This window comes from Pseudorca crassidens, chromosome 16, assembly GCF_039906515.1.
Source record: "Pseudorca crassidens isolate mPseCra1 chromosome 16, mPseCra1.hap1, whole genome shotgun sequence".
NCBI lineage: Eukaryota > Metazoa > Chordata > Mammalia > Artiodactyla > Delphinidae > Pseudorca > Pseudorca crassidens.
Genome location: NC_090311.1, coordinates 58,707,273 through 58,722,640, shown reverse-complemented (window position 1 = coordinate 58,722,640; position 15,368 = coordinate 58,707,273). Strand labels below are relative to the sequence as shown.

The window sequence follows — 15,368 nt, the reverse complement described above, 5'->3', positions numbered from 1 at the left end:
CATTCACATCTGTCAGCTGACTTGTTGCATTTTTGACCTAGAGCAAGCACTCAAACTTTAAATAGTTCACCTTTGAACTTGCCACATTAAACATAGTTGAGTACTACTATTTTTCACAGACTTTCTCAAGCAAAAGTGATTTAAGTTTTGAGTCTTTTCAATAATGAACTCTGGGTATTTTATTAACTTGTGGAAGAGTTCTAAACAACTTGGCAGGGATTTAACCCTTATTTTAATTTGTATACACTTCATGATTAAGAAGTAAGCAAATAATACTTTAAACATGTAATACTTTGGTTTCCATTGTCAACAGAGTGATCAGTCACATGATTGAAGGGAACTCAAGGGGCCGAGGGAACTCACATTTATTGAGTATGTATTATTGGGAGAGGTACTTACATATTTTTATTTTCTCATGTAATTCTGAGAACATCAACTTCAAGGTATTAATACATTCATCTTATGGATAAGAAAACTGAGGTTTGACAAACTTTAACTCACCCAAGTTTGCTCAGCATGTAAGTGGCAGAACATGTTTCCTGTTGGTGGTCTCGTGGCTTCCAAGTCCATGTTCTTTCCATAATCTGACTTCCAAGAAGTCAGGTGGTCCACCACTCTCTTTCCAGGCACTACTAACTTTATACTACTCGTAGAGGATAACGATTTACAGTTTTCCTGAGTATTTCCAAAGAAGGAATTTTATGTATGTAATTTGTGATGTACTGCAGTGTCTTACACCTCCTTAAGCTATAAAGAAGTTAAAGTCATAATATTTTAAAGTTAAAAAGAATCATAGAGATTATTTAATCCAACTGCTTTATTTTATAGATGAATTGAGGCCGTTGGCTGCCCCAACCCTACCCTGCAAATACAAACAGAAACACTCAAAGTAATTAGACACTAGTATTCCCTTAATGATTACCTTGACTATATAGGTCCAATCTCAAATTAAGAAGTTCTCAAGGTTTAAGTTTTTTTTTCTTACCTCTATTTAAAATCTTTCTTGTTCTTTCCTTAATAGAAGCAAAAGAGCCTTGTAAAAATAGCTCTATTTCTTGAGTACCTTTTATGAGCTGGGTACTTTATACTGTGGTTTTTGTGTGTGTGTGTGTGTGTGTGGTACTAGGGCCTCTCACTGTTGTGGCCTCTCCCGTTGCGGAGCACAGGCTCCGGACACGCAGGCTCAGCGGCCATGGCTCACAGGCCCAGCCGCTCCGCGGCATGTGGGATCTTCCCGGGGCACGAACCTGTGTCCCCTGCATCGGCAGGCGGACTCTCAACCACTGCGCCACCAGGGAAGCCCTATACTGTGTTTTTTAATGCACCTCGTCTTGCAGTTGAGGAAGCTGAGAGTCAGAGAAGCTCACAGTAACTTGTTGAAAGTTACCTAGTACATAAACGGCAGAGGTAAGAGTCAAACCCTAAACTATCTGACACCAGGCTTGTACTCAATCCAGTATGCTAAGACTCTTTCTCACCCTTCCTTGTAAGAATCTCTTCTCATAATGTAATAGTTATTGTGAGGCTTAAATGAGTGAGATAATGTATGTGAAAGTACCTGAAAAAAAAAGATATTTGGTGAAAATTAGCTTTCTTCTTGAGCTTCTCAATCTTTTTTTCTCAGTCATTTTCTCAAAATAAACTCAGTTACTTTTTAAGCTTTTTCATAGAAAAATTTCCTCTCATTTATTGTCTCCTGTAGTAAGACCTTGTTAAAAAAAATCTGATTGCTTGTTTTCATTTAATACTTTTTCTGTATCTGTTGAGATAATCATGCAGTTTTTATCCTTTCCTCTATAAGATGGTCTCTGGTCTACTCCATAAGTATCAACTGTTCTGATGGTGAACCGTCTATGCATTTCTTTCTTTCTTTCTTTTTTTTTCAGCCACATTACACAGCTTGCAGGATCTTAGTTCCCCTACCAGGGATCGAACCCCGGGCCCCAGCAGTCAAAGCGTCGAGTTCCCCCATCTATGCATTTCTAAGATAAACCCTATGTAGTAGTGATTTAGAAAAGAATATACAATGCTAAATTCTACTTTAATATTTTAAAAAGATTTTGCTTCTTTGTTCATAAGGGGTCTTGATCTATAATTTTCTTATTTTGTTTCTTATTCTGTTATCAAGGTTATTTTAGTTTCATAAAATAAGATTTCTAGTCTTTGAAACATTTTATATAAGAAAAGGATTGTCTGTCCTTGAAAGTTGGGCAAAACTTGTATCTAAAACTTTCTTGGGTCTGGTGTCCTTTAGAGGAAGAAATTTGATTACTCTTTCAGATTCCTTTTATTATCTAATTCAGGTTTTAAATTCATTTTGAGTCAACTCTGATAATCTGATACTTTTCTAAGAAATTATGCATTTCCTCTAACCTTTTTTGTTCAGTATTATCTATTTCTACCTTTTTTTTTCTTATCACTCTTATGGGAGATTTATGTTTTATTAGTTTTTTCCCCAAAGATCTATTTCATTAAATTCTGTTCTTAGGTTCATTATTTATTTTGTTAGGTTTATTATTTGAATATCTTATTTTCAATATTTCTATCTTTTAGTATTTCTTGTTTTTAAATAAATATAATATTTTGGGCTCTCAATTTTGCTCTGATTACAAGTTTAGAAACAGCTGTGTAGGTACTTTAATAGTTGTTCAGCCCTAAATATTTTGTAATTTTGTTGTGAATTCCTCTTACCCATGTACATTATTTAGTAGTACATTTAAAGATTCTTTCTACTACAGGCATATTTCAGAGATGTTGTGTGTTCAGTTCCAGATTACCATAATATTCGCAATAAAACAAGTCACATGAATTTTTTGGTTTCCCAGTGCATATAAAAGTTTTTTATACTACACTGTAGTCTGTTAAGTGTGCAATAGCATGTGTCTAAAAAAACAATGTACATACCTTAATTTAAAAATATTTTATTGCTAAAAAATGCCAAAACAATCACAGTAATAACATCACAGATCACCATGACAAATATCATAACAATGAAATATTTTGAAATATTGTGAGAATTACCAAAATGTGACACAGAGACATGAAGTGAGCAAATGATGTTGGGAAAACGATGCCTGTAGTCTTGCTCAACACAGGGGCCACAAACCTTCTAATTTGTAAAAAACACAGTATCTGCTAAGTGCAGTGAAGTGAAGTGCAATAAAATGCGGTATGCTTATATCTTTTAATTGTTACATTTCTAATTTAATTGCTTTGTGCCCAGAAGTCTTGGTTGGTATGTGATCAATTCTTCGAAATTATTCTGTGACATAATAAGTGGTCAGTGTTGGTAAGTGTACTACTGTGTGTGCTTAAAAAGAAAGTGTATTCTCTTCTGCTTGGGTATAGGGTTCTCTTTTTATCAATTAGGTCAACATATAAGTATTATTGATCAGACTTCTATAGTCTTGCTATAAATCATAAACTGTTTATGATTGAGGTCTGTTGAAATCTATAATAATTGTAGATTTGTCAGTTTTCCTCATAATTGTCAGTTTTAACTTTATATATTTCAAAGCAATATTATAAGTGGTTACAAGCTTATGATTCTCTTGGATCCTAAATTCTGTTAATTATTTTTTTATTATCTTTTTTTAGGATGATTGTTGACTGCTGTTTAGCCTACTGTTGACTTTTATCTCCAGATTTTGTTCTTTTTTTTTTTTAAACCACATCCTAGTTTTTGTCAGTTTTCCTCATAAGTAAAAATATTCTCTCATTGTGTGTCTATTCCACTTCACTTTGTGTTTAGGTATTTACACCTCTAGCTCATTCATTACATTCTGCTGTAGAACAGTGATTATCAACTTTTTTCAGCATAAGGAACTTCAAATAATAATGGTGAGACTCTTTATTATTAGTTGATTAAGAATGTATAAGAATAAAAGTCACAATGAATTTGTAATGTTTTAAAATAGATTTTTATTTTATTCATCACGACAGCATCAACATACATTTGAAAACTACTAGTATCTGCAAGACGCACTTGCTTATATGTTTATCTGTTTCTGCTGTAACCACAGCATGAGTTGGAGGAAGGACCAGAGGAGCTGATAGACCTGTAGGTAGCAGAGTTCTTGATTGAACCTTGCAGGATCAGAATCTCTTCTCCCTTCACAGATGCTAGATTTGAACAAGGGGTGAAAGAAGGTGGGGAGAAAGACTAGGACTAGTCATTCAGGCTTTATAGGATTCAAAGGTTGTGACTCATAAGCTGCCAGCAAGACTTGAGGAGGATGTAGCTTGGGCAGCAGTGACACTTCGAACCTTCCCATCCCCGACATGCTGCTTCCCTTTCAGTTATCTCTGGGCTCTGGCAGAATCCTGTTTTGTTTGAAGGGAAGTTGAAACTGGCTACATACCCTCCTAATCTCATCTGAAATAAAAGAATTTAGTGAGCCTTTGATGTTTATGTGTGTTTTAGCTTTGTTATCTCAATGTACATGTTCTAGCAAAAAGAGTGTGGTGTTGCTGTTAAAGGGTTTTGAATGTTTTCAGTATGACTCATTGTGGTTTTTAAGTTTAGTTTTGGGTGTACACATGCAGTGTCTGGTACTGTCACTGAGTTAGGTCAGGGAAAGGAATAATTTGTGGATGAGGCCTGTAGGATCTTTAAATCTAGGAGCACAGGGTTGGAACAGGATGTTATAGTGTTACCACACAGTATACACAGGGGTGAGTTGGTGCTGGGCACTTGCTACTTGAACTAGATTAAAGTTTGTCATTGTACTCAGTGTTCCTAACTTCCTCCTAAAAACTAACTGCTTGTAGCCTTCACTCAGGTTTCTGAATGACTAATGGCCAAGACTCCTTGACCTTTCTCAAAATGGCAGTGCCAGGAGCAAAGCGTATTGGCTGGTACTGGGAAGCCACGGAATGACTCTGCTTTTTGCTATTTTAAAGTAAGATTAGTGCCAAATGGCTAGTATATAAAAGAATACTTTATTTTCACACATCTCCCTGAGTCTTTTGAAATCTTTACATATATTATTATCAGTTTTAAAATCATATGTATATGCACAAAAATATACGAGGATGGAATGAGTTGTATAGAGGTATACAACTAGAGGCCATACGTCCTATTTGAGGGATACTAGAAAGACTGCATTATCACTTGCTAATACCTGGAATTTCATTAGAGCTCATTCTTCAGGTTAACAGTTTAAATGCTTGAATACATAGCGAAGGGAGAATCTTTGAGTCATCAGCAGTTATTTTTACTGATCTGCAGTTAGGTTCTAAATGTGGGAAAGCAGAGTGTTTGAGGGCCTGCCCCTTACCCCCAACCCCTGGCCTCTCACCCAGGCCTTATATTTATGAAGGGCCTGGACTTCAGTATTTTCTTCAAATGGTATACGTGTAGTCATAGAGGAAGAGAGGGATTCTTAAAAGAAGATGTTTATCGTGCAATTAAAATTATTCAATGTAACGACTTAAATATACCACCATGTTTATGACCTTGTTTTGGCATTTCTTCATTTTTAAATATGATGGGCTTCTCAAACTTGGAAGTAATATGGGCCTTTCTTGATCTCTCAGAGACCCTGCCCAGTTGGGAAGGGAAGGAGAGTCTCAACATGGGTTAAGAAGACAGCAGGAATAGCCCGGCCAGTCGATTTTGCCTGCCAGATAATTATGCCAGGGCCAGCCTGGTTGGAAATGGACATGCTGGGTGCCATGGCCACAGTGGCGGAAAGCCTCACCCACCAGCTGACTGTGTTCTTTCTTCCTCCCACCTGTTTCCTTCCTATCTACCAAGTGTTGTCTGTGCTTTTTGTGATTGGATATGCTTATGGTCTGACCAGCTCTCTCTCTTGAAAGGACAGGTCCCAAGCGGTAAACACCTGCTTCCTTGGATGTGCTCCAGGGTAATCTGACTTCCATGATGTCAGATTTTCAGGTGTTCTGCTCCATAGCACTGCAGTCTTTAGTAAGCAGAATGCATTTTTTGTGATAGTGTTTATAATCTAAATGGCTATACTGTCTAAGGTCAGGTTTTATTAAAACAGTGAATTTGGTATGGGGTAGTTTCCACCCCACCCCCCAACATGTTTTTTGGGGGTGGGGTGAAAGTTTAACTTGTTGAATGTTTTAGAGAGCTTTTTGATTTAAAGTTATACAGCAGTATATGTCTAAATAGGCCCATCAGACTCTCTCCTTTAAGGAGGCATACCTTGTTTCATTGCACTTAACTTTATTGTGCTTTGCAGATACTGCATTTTTCACAAATTGAAGGTTTGTAGGAACCCTACACTGTCAGATGATGGTTAGCATTTTTTAGCAATAAAGTATTTTAAAATTAAGGTATATACATTGTTTTCCTTAGGCATAATGCTATTGCATTCTTAATAGACTACAGTGGAGTGTAAACATAACTTTTATATATTTACAGTAGAGTGTAAACATAACTTTTATATGCATAACATTTATAGACTACAGTGGAGTGTAGACATAACTTTTATATGTGTTTATATGCACACAAAACATTTGTGTGTCTCACTTTATTGTGATATTTGCTTTATTTCTGTGGGCTGGAACCAAACCCTCAGTATCTCCAAGGTCTGCCTGTATTATTTTGTCCAAAGCTGTCTCTCTCCCTTCCTCATCTAAATCAGTGAGCTGGGATATGATAACTGATTTTTTTTTTTTTTGCGGTATGTGGGCCTCTCACTGTTGTGGCCTCTCCCGTTGCAGAGCACAGGCTCCGGACGTGCAGGCCCAGCGGCCATGGCTCACGGGCCCAGCTGCTCCATGGCATGTGGGATCCTCCCGGACCAGGGCACGAACCCGCGTCCCCTGTATCGGCAGGCGGACTCTCAACCACTGCGCCACTAGGGAAGCCCATGATAACTGATTTTGACAGAAGCCGATTGAGATTGTTTGGCTTCAGGGTGAGGAAGTTACCTGTCCTTTGTGATAGTGAACTGCCCTCCCTAGTCAAACCAGGTCTATTGCAAATACATGTTATTGTTCACAGAAAGGACTCTTGACTGTGTGTGTGCATGCATGTGTTCGTGTGTGTGTGTGTGTGTGTGTGTGTGTGTGTGAGAGAGAGAGAGAGAGAGAGAGGGAGGAGAGAGGTGGGGGGAGCGGAGAGAATGTTATTCCATTGGAAAAACAACTCAGAGATGCTGTGAGGAGAATCATCATTATAAGTAGTACTGAACTTCTGAGGGCAGAAGCAGTGTTGTCTTCACCTTCTCTATCACAACTGTCCTAATCTCTTAGGTAAAAATGACTACTTCCACTTTTGTGTCCCCTCAGCATGTGCTGGGCATACTTTTAAATACTAATTTGTATTTGTTTATATGTATGTCTTGTCCTACCAAGGTGGTAACCCCTTAAAAGTAGGGACTTAAAAAAAGTCTAGGGAGTTCCCTGGTGGTCCAGTGGTTAGGACTCGGCACTTTCACTGCTGTGGGCCTGGGTTCAATCCCTGGTTGGGGAACTAAGAGATCCCGCAAGCCGCACAGTGTGCCCACCCCCACCCCCTGCAAATCTAGTTCTAGGACTTGTGTAGCAAGTAGTAGGTCTTCAGTATGTTAAATGAACAAATTTATGAAAAAATTAAACTAAAGGAATTTAAGATTCTCACTTCTGGATGCAGTCTAGAAGAACCTTTAAAAATGTCTTGTGGCAATGAATCTTTATAATCTCTAGATCTGTTATCCTTTTATTTTTCTTAAATAAAAAATTCAGCATAAGTTAAAGCGTCTTGATTAGTGATAATTGAAATCACATGGAACTGAGTAGTTTGGAACCTTTCCATCTCTTAAATTGTGTGGGTTTATATCATGTAGTAATTCTGTGAAGAATGGATTAGAGGGTTATGAGTGGGTCCTGTGAGGCTGTCATTGGTCCATTGATCTAAAGCATAAGAGCTTCCTATTAATTTAGGTTGAAGACTCAGAGGCAGAGAGAAGCCTTAAAATGTGCTAGTTGATTGATTTAAAGTAGCTAAATCAATATTATTAGTATATAGTCAAGATCTATAATTATTTAGGAAATGGACCTTATCCCTACTGTCATCCTCTAAAATGCTTTTTAAAAATTCAGATTTGTATTAAAAAGTAGAAGATCTCTTTAAGAAGTCAGGCAGCTTGAATGTTTAAATAAAATCTCATTTTCCACAGACAAGACAGACTCTTTCCTGTTTCTGCCTACTGGTTAGTCATGGTGGGATTTGTTTGGATTTATGAATGCCATTAAATTTTAATGTACAGATCAGATGTCTCATTGTAGGTAAAAGGAAAGGGTGTAGTGTCTGTTTTGGCCCTATCATTTTACCACACAAGGGAACCATTAGTGGAGAATCAAATTGATTTCTGTAAAGCTTTTCCATTTCATCTTTTTTTTTTCTTCTTTCCTTTCTCCATGATGGTTATTCCTTTCATTTATTTTTTGCTTTTTCCAAATTCGAAACACTTGTGCAGTAACTGTATCCTTTCAAATAGGTGTAGTTGCATTCTGTGGTGCTTATGTTTGTTTGCTATAATTTCATCAAGGTTCATGTTACCTGGAAATAAAATTAAGTTTGTGACCTTTTAAAGTTAATGATTTCTATGGCCAGATGGTTTCATGATCTCCTGTACTTGGTGAAAATCCATTCATTCATTCAATAAATGTTTATTGAGCATTTATTATGTGTCAGGGATTCTACTCTGTGAATATAGGATATATAGGGTCCTTGACCTTGCTGAACTTACATTCTTGTGGGAGATAGCAAAAACAAAACTGGGAGGGTTTATGTCTCATGGGAGCACATAAGAAAGGTACTTATAGACTTATAGGATGGTTTCATGAAGGAACAGTCATTTAAAAATGGTACCTAAAAGAATGAGTAGGGGTTAGTCAAGCAAAAGAGGGGAGAGAGAGAGAGAGAGAGGTTTCAGCTAGAGGGAATGGCTGTAAAAAAATATCTTGAAGCATGAGGCCAGTGCTCTTTAATAAGTGGCTGACATCCCTAAAAGACTTTCGAAACACTTGAATATTTTTGAATACCTTGGATATTTTAAAGTTTTCATTTAAATATTTTTAAATCATAAGTTTAGTTGCAAAGCATGTGTTTTCTGCCCTGTTGTGTGTTATATACACATCTTAAATATGTTTCTCTGTAAATTTAGCTCATTTAATTTGTGGAAAACATCTGCCACAGTCCTTCGCAAAACCAGTTCTCATTGTCTAACTAGTCAGCAGAATCAGATTTACTTTTTATTAACTTTGTGTTTTAAAAAAGTTCTTGCTTTTAGTCAGTCAGTTATCTTTTAAAGATTTAAACAATAAGAAAAAATGTGTTTATATATTGATGCACATATTTACCATTTTGTGCTCTTCATTTGTTTCTGTAAATCCAAACTTCTATCTGGTATAATTTTCTTTCTTCCTGAAGGACTTCCTTTAAACTTTCTTATAGCTCAGATCTGCTGGGTGATGAATTCTTTTAACCCTTACATACTGAAAAAGTCTTTATTTTGCCCTAATTTTTGAAATATTTTCTTTGGGTCTACTCAAAGTTCTTCAGTACTTTGCTCTACTGTTCTCTGGGTTGCATTGTTTCCAGTGAGAAGTCTGTTGTTACTCTTATCTTTGTTCCTCTGTAATATAAAGTGTCTCATTTTTCTCTGGCTGCTTTTAATATTTTCTCTTCATTATTGGTTTTAAGTACCTTCATTATGATGTACCTTGTTGTAATTCCCTTGGTATTTTTTGTGCTTGGGTTTTATTGAGCTTTTTGGACTTGGGGCTTTAATTAAGTTTAATTAAGTTTTAATTAAGTTTATAAAAATTGTGGCCATTATTTCTTCAAATATTATTTTCTGTCCCCTTTTCTGTCCTTTGGGGACTTCAATTGCACACATATTAGGCTGCTTGGAGCTGTGCCACAGCTCACTGATGCTCTGTTCATTTTCTTTTAAGTTTTGTTTTCTCCCATTTTAGGTAATTTTCATTGCTGGTACTTCAGTTTCAATAATCTTCTTCATGCAATATCTTATCTGTTAGTAATCTATCCAGTGTATTTTTGTATATCTAGTTGTTCTATTTCCATATTTTTTATATCTTTCATTTATCTACTCAGTCTTTCCTTTAGCTTTTGAACACATAGAATACAGTTATAGGAACTATTTTAATGTTCTTGTCTACTAATTCTGTCCTCTGTGTCATTTCTGGGTTGGTTTTGAATGATTGTTTTTTCCTCTTTGTTATGGGTGGTATTTTCATGCCTTTTTGTATGCCTGGTAAATTTCAGTTGGATGCCAGTGTCATATTACTCTTGTAACAAACACAATATAAATGTTTTATCTTACAATTCTGGAGGTCTGAAGCCCAGAATGAGTTAGCAGAGTTGTGTTCCTTCTGGAGATTCTAGGAATGGATCCATTTCTTTGCCTTTTCCAGCCACTAGAAGCTGTCTGAATTCCTTGGCTTATAGCCCACATCACTCCAACCTCTGCTTCTGTTACATGTCTTTCTGGTTCTGTTGTCAAATTATAGTGAGGTAATACCTTCAATGTGCTGATACAATAATTGTCAACCAGAATTCTGTACTACTGAAGTAATCTTTGAAGGATGAGGACAAAGTAGGCATTTTCAAACAAACCAAAATGGATACATTTTGTCACCAGCAGACTTACTAGAGGAAGTGCTAAAGAATGTCCTTCAGACAATAGTCAGATGATTCCAGGTATAATGCCTGAGATACAAGAGGGAATGATTAGCCAACATATTGGACAGTTTGTTGGTAAATATAAACAAACTTTGACTTATACAATAATGTAATGCCTAACAAGATTTAAAAGTTGAAAGTAAAAGATACAGGGCTTCCCTGGTGGCGCAGTGGTTGGGAGTCCGCCTGCCGATGCAGGGGACGTGGGTTTGTGCCCCGGTCCGGGAAGATCCCACATGCTACCGAGCGGCTGGGCCCGTGAGCCATGGCCACTGAGCCTGCGCGTCTGGAGCCTGTGCTCCGCAACGGGAGAGGCCACAACAGTGAGAGGCCCGCGTACCGCAAAAAAAAAAAAAAAAGATACAGCATTTTGTACCTGAAAACAATAACATAAACATGAAACAAAACTTGAAAACAATAGCATAAAGGTCAGGAAAGGGGTGATTGGGAATTAAGTATGTTAAGATCATTCTGTTGTTTGGGGAGGAAGTACAATTATTGACTCATTTTATTTATTTATTTTTAAAGTTAATTTATTTTTGGCTACGTTGGGTCTTTGTTGCTGTGCATGGGCTTTCTCTAGTTGCGGCGTGTGGGCTTCTCATTGTGGTGGCTTCTCTTGTTGTGGAGCACAGGCTCTAGGTGTGTGGGATTCAGTAGTTGTGGCACGCGAATTCTAGAGCGTAGGCTCAGTAGTCATGGTGCATGGGCTTAGTTGCTCCACGGCATGTGGGATCTTCCCAGACCAGGGCTCAAACCCGTGTCCCCTGCATTGGCAGGCAGGGTCTTAACCACTGTGCCACCAACGAAGTCTTTATTGACTCATTTTAGATTGTTACCATGCCAAGTATGCATGCTAAACTATTTAATGAACCACAAAAGTAATAAAACATAAAGTATATGACCTATAAAATAGTAAAGGGAATAGAAAAATATAGAAAAAGACTCTCAATCCGCCCCCCCAATATATCAATAATAATAAATTTAAATGAGCTAAGTTATTAAGTTAAAAGTTGCTAACCTGGATTAAAACTGTGTACTTATATGTATATATGTAGTTATAAAGACACATCTAAAATATAAGGATACTGAGAGTTAGAAAGTTATATACCAGTCAAATAAAATAGTCAAAGAAAGCTGGTTTACAATATTAATATCAGCAACAAACATTATTGGAGATATAAAGAGGTATCACATAATGATAAATAGGTTCAGATTACAAGAAGGATATAATAATTGTAAATTTATATGTACCTAATAAGTTAGCCTCAATATATAAAAAACAAAAACAGCTGCAAGGGGATATGGACAAATCTGTTGTTATGGTACAAGATTTTATCACTCAGTAATTGATAGATAAAACAGACCAAAAGAATCAGCAAGGATATAGAAGATTTGAACAGCACAATTAACAAGCTTGAGCTGATGGAATATGTGAAATATTTCACCTAAAAATTAGAGCAAACTCATTCTTTTCAAGCACACAGAAAATTATACCCTTTAAAATTACTAATTGTATATTATATAACTTTCACCTCAAACTACATCGAAATCAATTTTGGTCTATCATATTGGTAAAGATACATAAGTCTGATTATACATTGAGTTGTTGAATCTGTGAGGAAACAGATCCACTGTGTCATCCACTGTGGTGGGAGTGTAAATTGATAACTTCTGTGGATGGCAATATGGCAACGTTTGTCAAAATTATTAATGTCCATACCTATGACTCAGCAGTTCCATTTCTAGATAGTATCCTACAGATATACACATTTAAAAATGATATTTATTGGGCTTCCCTGGTGGCTCTGTGGTTGGGAGTCTGCCTGCTGATGCAGGGGACATGGGTTCGTGCCCCGGTCCGGGAGGATCCCACATGCCGCGGAGCGGCTGGGCCCGTGAGCCATGGCCGCTGAGCCTGCGCGTCCGGAGCCTGTGCTCCGCAACGGGAGAGGCCACAACAGTGAGAGACCCGCGTACCAAAAAAAAAAAAAAAAAAAAAAAGATATTTATTGGGAATTCCCTGGTGGTCCAGTGGTTAGGACTTGGGGGCTTTCACTGCCGGGGCCCGGGTTCAATCCCTGGTCGGGAAACTAAGATCCCACAAACTATGCAGCACGGCCAAAAAAAAAAAAATGTTTATTCAAGGTGATTCATTGCAGCATGCTAATAAATTAGGGACTAGTTATGTAGCTGTATAAAACAATGAGGAGGCTCTTTGGGTACTTCTACTAGAACATCACCAAGTTAAATTAAGTGAAAAAATCAGAATGCAGAGAGTATGCATAGTATGATCCTATTCGTGTAAAAATGGTGGAAGCCTATGTTTTTGTTTCTTTGTGCATAAAGTGTCTTTATTTTGAAGAATACAGAGGAAACACATAACATTGGCTGCAAGTAGATGGAATTTGAATGCCTAGGAGATAGTGGAGGGAAGAAAAATTTTCACTGTATGCCTCAGGGTTTTATATATGTGTATATGATTTTGTCATATGTATGGGTATATATATATATATATATATATATGTTATGTAATTTCAAATTAAATTTTAATTTTAATTTAAAAATTTAAAAGGAACAGAAAATAACCAGTCATCTAAGACTGATCAAAAGCCACGCCAGTGAGCTCTTGCTCTTTGCTGATATTTATTATGTGCTGCCTTATGGCTCTGAAGTTTGTGAATTACCAAAGTATGCTTCTTGAGAGTTAGAATAGTGTTTTTTGCATCTTTATATACATACCTATAGTGTCCATAGCCCAATGCTTTTTATGTAGTTGAAATTAGTATGTTGGTTTAATTCTATTTTTTAACAAGACTGTGTTATACTTGTTGAGTTTTTATATTATTTCATTTGATATAACTTGCTGTGAAGTGGGCTTTTATTTGCATGGGACATTTTCTGTGTTTCCAAATAAGAATGTGTAATTTTGGCTAAATATTTTAACTTAAAGTAATTTGTTGCATGTAAGTTACTCAGTGATAACATAATGGATTTACTGAATGTGAGGAAATGATCTGTTAGGTCCTTTTCAGCTCTGTACAGAAGAATAATTGAATGAATGAATACATTTTAGTAGTACAAGAGGGTCAAGGAGAATACTTGCTTTATGCATTTCGGGTTCCTTTTTTAAATGAACCCCCCCCCCCGAAAAAAAGACACCTTTGGCTGATCGGGTCATCTGTGTTATTAAACTATATTATATTAAACTATTACTAACTGATTCAGTTATTAATGCCAGTGACATTTTAATTAACAGCATAGTTTTATAGGGTTGTTTTCAAACTGTCCAGTTTGTCAAACAAATCCATTTGGCTAGATGAAAGAAAAATTTATGCATTACCTCATACTTTTGCTTTGTGTTTCCTCCTATTTCTTTGGTTTGTCTGATTATTAAATTTCGCTTAACACAGTGCTTTGGTATTTTATTTCCGATGTTGAATCTGAAACTGTTGTCAGGGATATCAGTTCTTTGTGTAAGTGTCTTTTAATGGCAGTGTATGTAGGGTGAATAGGAAGGAAACAAAGGAGTTACAGAGATACAGCAACCTAAAGTAAAAGGTCCAAAACTTTTTCTCATTATTTTTTGTTGCCAGGAAATAATGAAGAACAAGGGCTTAGTGCAGTGAATGAAAGAATGTGCTGCCCTTAATGTAAATTTTAAAAGCTGGAAACTTAGGTTCTATTATAAATTGGTCTTGGCTATTTTCCATATAGGAAAAAAATGTGAATTTATGTCCATTTACATTCTTTGCATTTGCATGTGATATTCTTCTGCTTGGTTCTGCCAGTGAGTTAACTCCATGTTCCTCCCCACAGGGTGGAGAATGCTTGCACCAAGCTTGTCCAGGCAGCCCAGATGCTTCAGTCAGACCCTTACTCAGTGCCTGCTCGAGATTATCTAATTGATGGATCAAGGGGCATCCTCTCCGGCACATCAGACCTGCTCCTCACCTTCGACGAGGCTGAGGTAGACAACCTGAGGCCCATGCAGACCTCTTCCAGACAAAAAGCCCAGCCTTAAAAGATAATAATGGAGGATTGAGGATTGTTTAGGATGACAAAATGTTGACTAGCTACACATCTGAATGACTGTGTTTTTTACTTATCGTTTACTCAATTGACTGAATACTATGAAATATATTTTCAGGTTCGTAAAATTATTAGAGTTTGCAAAGGAATTTTGGAATATCTTACAGTGGCAGAGGTGGTGGAAACTATGGAAGATTTGGTCACTTACACAAAGAATCTTGGACCAGGTTAGTCATATCCTACTTTTATAGCAGAATTTTTTATGGATTGTCCATGTTTGATCAAGAGGAAAGGGGTACTCCTCCCTACTTTTTTTGTGGAAGATAGGTAATGATGCATTGAACTTTTAGTTGTCTCTACTCTGTTGATGGAGCTGACTCTGTGCTTCTACTGAAGAGATATCATTGTCTCTGAAAGCTGAATCTGCTTTCTACAGATCCTGGCCCTGTCTAATGAACTAAACTAGACATTGCAAATGTTGCTGGAGAATGTAGGAAATAATTTCCTATTACTGCAGTGCTTAAGGCCACCCTGAATCCTGACCTCTTCATTCCACATTATACAGCATTCCTTCACTGTCTGCCAGCTGGCCTGTAGCTCTGTGTGACCTCTTAGCTTGCTAATTAGCCTGCCTACTATTATGGATTCATGCCGTTGCCCAAGCCTGCATAAT

At 36.9% G+C, this 15,368-nt stretch overlaps 1 protein-coding gene across 3 annotated transcripts in view; it reads left to right on the top strand.

Annotated features, from left to right (window-relative positions):
* The window catches only part of VCL (vinculin), a 101,495-nt gene that overhangs the window by 41,233 nt on the left and 44,894 nt on the right, over positions 1-15,368 (top strand). For 2 of the 3 annotated variants that reach the window (XM_067710473.1, XM_067710475.1), the window contains exons 3-4: positions 14,483-14,633; positions 14,814-14,922. In XM_067710473.1, the coding sequence (XP_067566574.1) occupies positions 14,483-14,633; positions 14,814-14,922 (260 nt within the window). Of the gene's footprint in view, positions 1-3,149; positions 3,170-14,482; positions 14,634-14,813; positions 14,923-15,368 lie in introns of those variants that run through there. The other variant, XM_067710474.1, reaches the window with a different exon arrangement.